Here is a 10,444-nt window from a genome sequence, read left to right as displayed (position 1 = left end):
TAAAGTGACGCTCTTATTCAAAATCAATACATACACATGTATAACAAACATCAATTTTAAATGATAAACCTTTAACTACTTACTAAAAATACATTTACGTAAAATACTAATTACTTATAACACGATTGTAACCGTGTATTTAATAGCACAACGCGCAATAATCAATGATTGGTGAATGCTAAAAGATTTACTTGTCTACTATAGTCTCGTAAGACAGAAGTACCGTGTTTTATGCTCATTTCCTTCAAATTAAACTCGGTATCCTTCATAAGAACCATTCTTTTCGACATTTATCTATCGTTTTTGGAATATTGAAACAATATTATTAATTGTGGTAAATCTTATTTGGGAATAAGAGTGCATATTTAAATGGTGATTATGTCCTCATTACATGAGGCATGCGTTTTCATGTTCATCGAGACTCGATGAAGAGCTGTCGTTTGAGTGTTAGAGTGAACAACTCCATCATGCGGATCTTCTGGTAAGCGTTTCAACTTTACTTGCTCTTTTCTCATTAATTACCTAAATCTATAGAAGACGGTTTTCAACGTGAGTATAGTTCTTCTGAAGTCCTCTCTGATAGAGCTCTTGTCTACAATTATCGGTCCTTTTGTCGCTTTTAAAGCCTGTTACTGTAACAGTTAAAGTGTCATTGAAGTTAAACAGTTGCGTTTTAGGATTTCACATAAAACAAAACAAAACAAAGAAATTAACTATTAACTTTAAACCGCAATAAGTAAGTAGCCATTACAGCTTAATGAGCGAACTTCTATTTACTTCAATGCAAATTGTAATTGAAACCATTAAAAGTGTTTTTGTTAAAGATTTGGCAAAGATTACTACGCTGAACATTTCCGCTTAGTTGCTTCTATACAGGCCGTGATTAATTTTCGACGTATAGATTTAATACTCAAAGGGTTAAGTAAACCGTATAGATAAAACATAGAATAGGTATTGTATTGTATTCTTGCTGGCATTAAAATACTCTCTTCGCCAAATATACCTTAATAAGTTACATGTTAAAACCTTGGGATTAGAACAAAGCTGTGTAGTCCCTTCCAAAACAAAAACCTGTGGTGGGGAACTAACAATACGACACAGATAAGAATATAAATGAAACGGATATTATGTAAATGGTATGCGAGGGCCGATACCCCATCACTCATTATCTATCGATCTGAAAGTGCTAATAACTTTTTAATTTCAATTTACTGAAATTACTGTACTCTTTTGTAGTCTGTCGAGAACACAGATTCCCAGCATAAAATAAGAATGGCTACAGGATTCAGTGCATCAGTGTTACATGCCGGGGATTTCGAATACGACTATCCTTGCACAGAGTGCCAGGAACATGGACTTAATTCGGAGGCCATCTACTTCTGTCAACAATGTACCCGCCAATTCTGTGGTGTGTGTATAAAACAGCATGATCGATTTTACCGGAAACATCCCATTCTTGGAACAGAAAAGAGGGACTTATGGGGAAAAGTGAAAAGCACGTGCAAATTACATCCTGGTGAAGAAATGAAGGTATTTTGTAACGACCACGGGCAAAGCTGTTGTATCACATGTCAGAAGGAGCTACACAGGTAGGACAAAATTTTATAAGGGCCTTTTTTAACATTATTACTTTTCATAAGCGTACGATATTTTTTGATGTCGTAAATGCCGTTGTTTTCATAATAAAGCAGAAGTTACGTCACGTCATTTTCTAGCATATACTCATTCTGTGTACACTATCCTATTTTCATTCTGTTCACCCGAATACCTTCAAAAACACATAGCAACTATATTTAAAATGTCTTGCAATTGGCCATATATATGCAAAAAGCTACAGAAACATGCTGCTGTAAATATCAATATATATGCAAAAAGCTACAGAAACATGCTTATTGTTTATTCTTCTAAATACGCATTCAATAGATGTAATAAACGATTTTAAGCGACACTTTTTTTCTGAGCGTTTACAATGGAATGGTTACTAAATTGAAATGAAATTACCGGCACTCACTCTTGCACGTACGAATATAAACAGTAAATTCAGTTAAAACATAGTTAGCGTTCTTTTAAGTCTTTGCAGTCATTCTCAAAATTACGATTGGTTCCAGCGATATAAGTGAACTTGTTTTCAAGAACGAGGAAGATGTGGTCTTGGTTCATGTTCATTAACATTCTGAGTGCAAGGTTTCAATCTCACGCAAGCAAATGTTTAATGTAACAAAAACATTTACTCTTTTATTGTTATGACAGATGTAAAATAATGGGTACAATTGAAGAAAGCAGGTTTTGTTTATTTCATGCTTATAATTCTTACTACGGAAAACAACACTGTGCCCTAACGTTCGGTGTTTTCAGTGATACGTGTTCAATGAGAGAAACAGTGAAATTATGTTTCGATAATCCACCGCTGTCGTTCAATAAACCACCCAAAAGCAGCAAACATGCTTACTTATTTAAGCTAGTTTGTAAAATTCCTGAAAGATGATACAAATAACTATCGATCTTTTTTACTTTTACCATTTACGTTCTCTAATCCAGTATTGATGACAAATTAGAGAAACAAATTAAAACTACACCTGCTAAGAATCAAACACAAAACATATTGGTTGATAGATGCATGCATATACCACTCAAGCTCACCATTTCAGAGCCTCGTTAACCAAGTAACAGATGTATACTACTCGTATATTTCAGGCAATGTAAGCAGGTCATACTCCTACAAAACAAAACACCCAAACCTCCAACTCGACCAGTGTCAGAAAAAAGTGGAAATTCGACAGTTACTACAAACAGTGATCAACTGTTTTTTAAACGGACAGAAAAAGTAGGAACAAGTGAGCATGATAAACTGCCACTTAAATCGACAGAGAAAGTAGGAACAAGTGAGCATGATACACTGCCACTTAAATCGACTGAGAAAGTAGGAACAAGTGAGCATGATAAACTGCCACTAAATTTGAAAGAGAAAGTAGGAAAAAGAGAGCATGATAAACTGCCATTAAAATTGAAAGAGAAAGTAGGAACAAGTGAGCTTGATAAACTGCAACTAAAATCGAAAGAGAAAGATGGAACAAGTGAGCATGACAAACTGCCACTAAAATCGAAAGAACAAGTAGGGACAAGTGAGCATGATAAGCCGCAAGTGGTATCTGACGTAGACCCCTATAGGCAGTATAAAGTAATAGAAACGAAGCGCTTAAAAGTTAAATTAGAAAATGGCGACGATCCGTGTCGAATACTAGGTATAACAGTGCTGCCTGAAGGAGATATCATTTTAATTGACAATTGGAATAGAAAAGTGAAGCTGCTATCAGCTGACTACGCCGTGGTGGACTATATCACAATTTCATTGGGGCCATTGGGCATCTGTGCAGTATCTGGCAACCAGGTGGCGGTATGCTTTGGGAACAAGGATATACTGTTTTTCAATGTCAAAAACAGCAAGTTGAAGATGGAGAGAAAATTACAAGTACTCGTTATATTAATTTGATCATTTAATCATTGTAAAAATAATAAATAATAAAATGAATTAAATAATATTTTGTATGTACATTTATCAGTTTGGACAACCATTTGTGTTTAAGTTGATGTAAAATATCAAATTCAAAATGTCTAGGAAATGACTAGGAATTTAATTTAGCAGAACAAATCATGCCTTGGGCTAACTTTTTATTCGTAACGTTATATAATATCATTTCGCAATATTTATTATGAAACAGACCATCTGAAATGAATCATGTTCAAATTCTTTTTTTTATTTCCAATTAAGAAATGATATTTTCTTATATCAAATATTTTGCTAGCATAGTATTGACTTCAGATCCTATAACGATTTTAATGATGTTGAACTTCTAAATGAAGCAAACAACAGTTTTTTCTGATTGAAAACATCGCAACCATGTTATTATGTAATTTGATCTATTGCCACTCTAGTATATCTAATCAGGTGTTTTCTTGCTGCAAACAAGTAACTTATGATTATCATTGATACTTTTGATATTGTGACTCTGTATTATTGTTATATGGAAGTTAACAAGCGTTAAATTTCAGCTGGACTTCGGCTGCAGTTATATGGCATACATGGCAGGCAACCTGTATGTAGCATCTGGTAAAACCGTGTACCAATTAACACTGGCTGGTCAGAGGGTGAGAACGATCTACACAATAGATGGAAGGTATGTGCGGGGTCTTGCAGTGAGCCCAGATGGGGACAGGCTCTACATCACTGTCATTGAAGATCATCAACTGGTGACAGTGAACATGCAAGGCCAAGAACAGGCTACACAGAAGAATGAGGACCTTTTAGGTCCCACAGGTGTGTGTGTGTCTCCTGGTGGACATGTGTTTGTGTGTGGGATTTATTCAAACACCATCCAACAAGTGGATAGTGAGGGCAAACACAAGCTGGCCATACTGGCCACCGAGAAGGATGGTGTGTTATTTCCATTATCAGCATGCTTTGACATAAGGACGTCATCCCTTCTTGTGGGAATGAAAAATGATGATTTAATTATATTAAAGCTGAAATAAACTATGTTTTATAGCAACCATTCCTGTCACAATGCAATTTGTGATCGAACCAGATATAATTTAGGCTGATGCGAGTCGAAGTATGAAAATATACTGACAACAAGTATGGAATGATCGTGAAAAAATAACTACAAAGTTGCCCTAGCAGCTGCTCTCCATTCGAGTTTACTTATAATGATTTTACTAGGCTGAACTTTTGAAATGAAACAATTCTATAATATCGGCTATTAATACAACCATGACACAAGTCGAAAATTTTAATTTTTAATGATGTTGTTTGAAAAAATATGGGATAGGTAATTTTACGAAAGCGGTCTATTGAAAGAAAATACTATCTGCCTACCATAATTCAACCTATCGAGGTCAAAAGTTTCAATATCCTCTTTTTCTTTCTCTGACAGTTCACTGCCCTTCTCTTTAGACAGACCCTCTTTGCCGTGATAGAATGTGTAGCCGACAGTAATGTTATCCTCCACGATCAAAACACAATGATCGTTATTTAGGTTTCTAGGGGCTTATTGAAGAATTAAATTGTTTTGTAATGTGGTTCGTTGGTGTATGCAAACATTTAGTCAGGGCACGTCATTTTAGTTTAAATCACATAAGGGTTGTTATAATGTTGGAAAAGTGAAGAACGGTATTTCGATTTTTAAATGAATTTTTCATTTTATCCCCTAAAACTATTTGATCAAAAATAATAATGAATGAACGGTGATATACAAAAGAGGACAATTGTAGCACTGTAATTGCATTTTTCATTTTGTTTGAATTTTGAAGTGTGGTAAATGTTGAATGCTGATTTTTCATGGTTTGTGCATTTGATAACATATACTTTGAAAGGGGGTATATTTACAACATTTAACAAATGTGAAATTCCATTCATCCAAAAATGAGAGTTAGACGACACGCTTTAAATTGTTTTCTTTTGTTATTAATCACCATGCATATTGGAGCAGAATATACAACAAAAATGATTCTATGCATGCTAATGATCGCCAGCAGAAAACAACAACAACAAACTTTTGTTTCTTTGTCTCCTGATATACATTACATATTTTCATGTTTGATGTTTGTTTGCTATTCTTTTCAGATATCAGCTTTTCAAATATTCATATTTGTGTTTAAAATGTACATAGATTGTTATAGCAAACACCTTTTTAGGACTGCCCAAAACATGAATATATAGTGCATTGTTAGTGTGATTATTTTCTCTGTACAGATTACAATAGATGTGTTTATCTTACCTTTGACGAAGATTATCATATTCAAGAGCATCTTAGTAGATTTCATTTTGTGTAATGTTTTGTGGGATTATTTTCTCTGTACAGATTACACTAGATGTGTTTATCATAACTTTTACGAAGATTATCATTTCCAAGAATATTTCAGTAGATTCCATTTTAAGTCATGTTTTCTTTGACCATTTTTCAGTATTTGGGTTTATTACTTGGTAAAAGATACACATACAACAACAATTTAGAGCATTTTAGAACTAGTGTGTGGGTGTGTCAAGTGTTGTTATTCATTTTTGTAAACATGTTTTAAATTCATACATATTATTATATTCAGAAACGTTAAATCACACATATTCGAAAACAAGTTTAAAAGTGAGCGTGAGTGTTTTTCCCAAGTTTTTGATAAATATGTTAATAAAGCACACCTTTTTTAGTACTGAAGAACACATGGTTTATTCTTTATGTAGTTTTGTTTTCTTTATTGTATTTACTTTGCATTTCATGTTGTGTGAATTATTCGACATATATGTTCACTTAATTCAATGCTGTATAATTAATTGCCAAATATGCATTGTACTTTTTGTTTTGTGCACTAATTTACATGTGTGCTTTGTATAGTGTATTTTTTATTGGAATTTGTACATTGTACACCATGTGTTGTACATTTATTGGCAGGTACACATTGTGATCCATGTTTGAAATTAATTGACATATACCAATTATTCTACATGTTTTGTACATGTACATTGTACTCAATGCTGTGTACATGTGCTGACATATGTACATTGCAATACATGTTGCGAACATTTTTTGACATATACCAATTGTAATTCATTATGTGCACATTTACTGACATATTTACATGTACACGGATGGAAAAAGGTCGAGTCTGTTAGTTTTAAGTTTAAGTAAAGGCCAAAATCAGTGTAGTTTTTTTTTTAGAATACCCCTGTTATCTATCTGTTTCTAATGAAAATGACCAGGAAATAATCCATTATAACAAGTATACTGAAATGTCTCAGTCCTGATTTTAAGATTAATCCAGAGTGTATCTTCCATGACTTGTAGCACTGTAAACATGCTATGGAATGTGATTTGATTAAACTTATCTAGAAAAAATATGGATTGTGATTAATTTTATCCCCCGTCAAACCGTACGTTTTGGGAGTTGGTATTGTTTTGGCGTTGCCCGTCAATCCGTCATTCTGTCCGTCTGTGCGACCGAAACAATATTTATGCGAAAAACTACAGAAACAAGCTCAGTAGCAAAAAGTTTAAACATAAACCCGGTTTAATGGCATTGGGCAAACGCCAAAGAACATAAAAACAAAACATTACAAATAAGAAACATGTAAGAACAGCACAAAACTCCAAAAAACAGCACAGTGCATACATACTATATATAAAAAACTAGGTATGTTTATCAAGGATTGTTAGGTACTGCCTTGGAACGGTCAGTAAAATGTAAATTTACTGGGTGTTTAAACCAGTTTGTGTGCACAACCTCACTCTTATTCCAACATAAACATAAGTAGGAATTAGTAAGATCATATTCAAACAAAGTGTTTCCCTAAAAAAAAATTGAACGATTATTAAAGTGGGTCATATTGGACTAGGGTCAAATTTATATTTGGCCAGGGGACCGTCAGTGAGTTAAGGGTAAAATCCTAGTTAGGGGTGCAGGGCCGAGATCCTTAGAATAAAGGATTTCAAAGGCTTTAAAATACCTTTCCTGAGGTATTAATTGACTTTGAAATGAGATTCAAGCCTGTCATATATTCTTCTAAAGTATGACTTAATGATATTCTGTACGCTTGTTGAAAACGAATCATTTAAAAGAAAAACACACGAGATTCCTAAAAAGACATATTATCTAAGTCTTATTTTGAATCAATTTAGGCGGAATTGAACGATAAGGTCGGCGGTCTCCATAGAAAAAACGTGCACGTGCTGAAACGAGCGCAAGCAAGGTCGGAGAACTTCTCGCAAAAATAAGGTTCTGATATCAAACAATTTAATGACCTTGAACATGATTTCTAACAAAATGTTTTCATATGCTCCCCTACCTAACCTGACATCCCATTGGATTTACACATACTGGGAAAACGAGCCCTCGAGACCGGGAGAAAACAGAAAACCCAGCATATATAACCCAGCTTATGCTGGAACACGTTCTCTGATGGAAATCGCTTTGGAAGACACTATATTATATTTGGGCTACTTTTCACCAAACGTCAGCAGAATGTTTCTCTTTTATGAACTCCAGATGAAATTCTTTAACTTGGGTCACATTAGAAAAAAACAACAACAGGAATATGTCAATCTTAATTATGTTTGTCTGGAATATTATCCGATTGATCAGATTCTGTTGAAATTTGGTCGATTTGCACCGTATTTTAAACGTCACAAGTAGTCACATGTGGTCAAAAATAGGTCACTAGGTCACATCTTTGGAATATACAAGATGCAATACATCTAGTCCAATACAAAATAAACTAAATCAGAATGTTTTTCTTCATAAAATAATTGGCTAGTTTGAAACTTGATCACATAAATTCAAAAAATAGGTAAAATCTTGTTTGTAACAAAAGATTAGTATTGATTGGTAAGACTTTGTTCAAACAATGTTCGTAATGACCCCCTTGATGTAAATTTAGAAAACTTTAAAAGCGGGTCACATTGTGTTTCATGAAGGGAGAAGAGGCGGTAACCTTAATGGCTTGTTTTATGTCATTTTTCTACACTATGCTGAATGACATTTTATTGTGGAGAAACATGAGGTGACGCTCCTTATGTCATTTATGAGGAACTCGTTAAGAAATGTTGGTTACGTAGGACAAATACAAGCTGCATTATTTCCACAGGCCTTTTAAATGCACGGCCTATTATTTGACAAAGTGAGGTTACGTATTTGCTCTCCCATCTTCACTGTCCTTGTACAGATTTGTGTTAATACAAGGAGGGAAACAATTTATTGCTTACTTAATACTATAGGAAGGTAGCCTATTTGTTCCTTTTATAGACACTGTCCCTTCACATATTTGAATCTATACATGGGCACGTAAAATGTCAGGCAACATATTTCTTTCTGTAATAAACAATGCCCTGAACAAAGGTGTATATATCTACAAACAAGGGGTGGTAACCATGTTATTCGTTTTGAGCCCGTCTTAGTTAAAACTTGCCGTCCAGATACAGCGTGTAAAAGGATATTGTTTCGGACACTGAAATACACCAGCCGCAAAGTTGTATAAATACAAAAAAACAAACAGAGAAAACATTTTCATAAGCAAGAGCTTCTCAAAGTATTTATTCATATAAGTCGACATTTCTTTTCCAGAAAATGGTTTCGTCCTTACCAATACATGACATTGCCTGCATCTTTGGAATATTACATTTCTAAGATTAAAAATCTGCAGACAAGATATTTCCCAAATAAAATTTCAGCCATGGTATCCCCCTTATGCAGATGGCTATCATAACTTCCTCATCCCCGGGTGACGCCGCAGACCGTCCCAGCTACACCATGGGCCAATCTACATGAATACGCACACTCGTATTCCAACAAAATGTTAGATAGCTGTGCACAGGAACAATATCCCAACCAAAAAGTTCGGCCATGGCTTTTCCCTTAAGTAGAAGACTATCGCCATTCCCGCATCCCCGGATGACACATCTGACATTTACCTTGGAGCTATTAAAATGAATACGGACAATCGTTCTTCCAAAGAATACTGTAGTGCTTGACGTTTGCCTTGAAGGGCCCTTCAATTCAAAACAGCCATATACTCATATACGGATGATTCAATCTCCATAATAATCATGTCTCATACTTTGTCTATCTCAATGACAATCCTCAATTACCCTTCAATCACTGACAATAGGTTAAACATACATCCTCCACTCTCGTTACCCACACGAATTCTGTATCGCTTGTAGTTCTAAATATATACAAACATCCTCCACACTCGTTCTCGACCAGGATTCTGTATAGCTCGTAGTGGGGCTTTCGAACCTCTTCTTTCCTCACCTTTTGTGAACCTTATCATTAAACACACATTCAGTTATAATAATCACTCAGTCTGAGAATACACTATCCTATTATATTATATAAATAAACTATTTGAGTTTTTAAGAATTGTTTCTCAAAATAACTGCAATCAGCTATATAATTACTTCACCCACTATCCGAGTTCTTGAAATTGTTCACAAGTCTTGCACGATAGTTGTACCATTGTACCAAGCTGATGAAACACTCCTGTTAATTTTATGTGGTTTATCAGTTCATTGATTATTCAATACTTGAGGCCATTTTCCTTAACATGCAAGCAGCTTTTGCTTAACATTTGTTCTGTAAATATTACATTGTGATAGGCATGATTGATTCAAAAATATACTTTTTATTTCAATTTTAACACTAATAGATGCTTAGTATACTCTTGCCCGACAAGCAGAGATGATGTTCTGCTGTCAAAGTACACAGATAGAGGACTGGAAACTCCATCGTCCTTGTTAGAAAGTATGACCAGCTTGTGTTTGCCCGCACTGTCCACCTGTAGGATGATGTCAGACTTCCATCCACACACAATCACACGTCCTCTATGGGACACACACACACCTTCTGGGAACCTCAGGTCCTCATCGTTCAATATGGCCAGCACTCTACTCTGCATGTCCAC

The 10,444-nt window shown here is 34.8% G+C and overlaps 1 protein-coding gene across 1 annotated transcript; it reads left to right on the top strand.

Annotated features, from left to right (window-relative positions):
• The first annotated feature begins 243 nt into the window (after positions 1-243).
• On the top strand, positions 244-6,878 carry LOC128209619 (uncharacterized). The gene is made up of 4 exons (XM_052913729.1): positions 244-481; positions 1,237-1,589; positions 2,695-3,469; positions 4,051-6,878. Exons 2-4 carry the CDS (start codon positions 1,273-1,275, stop codon positions 4,528-4,530), a joined length of 1,572 nt encoding a protein of 523 aa, XP_052769689.1. The 5' UTR covers positions 244-481; positions 1,237-1,272; the 3' UTR covers positions 4,531-6,878.
• The last annotated feature ends 3,566 nt before the right edge of the window (positions 6,879-10,444 follow it).

Source organism: Mya arenaria, chromosome 11 (assembly GCF_026914265.1).
Source record: "Mya arenaria isolate MELC-2E11 chromosome 11, ASM2691426v1".
In the NCBI taxonomy this organism is placed as follows: Eukaryota; Metazoa; Mollusca; class Bivalvia; order Myida; family Myidae; genus Mya; species Mya arenaria.
This window is presented reverse-complemented; position numbering and strand designations above follow the sequence as displayed.

What these genes read in the sequence shown, in the direction of transcription:
- LOC128209619 (XM_052913729.1), top strand. Translation starts at nt 1,273, where the DNA reads ATGGCTACAGGATTCAGTGCATCAGTGTTACATGCCGGGGATTTCGAA. An exon ending in TGTCAGAAGGAGCTACACAG is followed by an intron (nt 1,590 to 2,694) that starts GTAGGACAAAAT and finishes CGTATATTTCAG; the next exon opens with GCAATGTAAGCAGGTCATAC. An exon ending in AGATGGAGAGAAAATTACAA is followed by an intron (nt 3,470 to 4,050) that starts GTACTCGTTATA and finishes GTTAAATTTCAG; the next exon opens with CTGGACTTCGGCTGCAGTTA.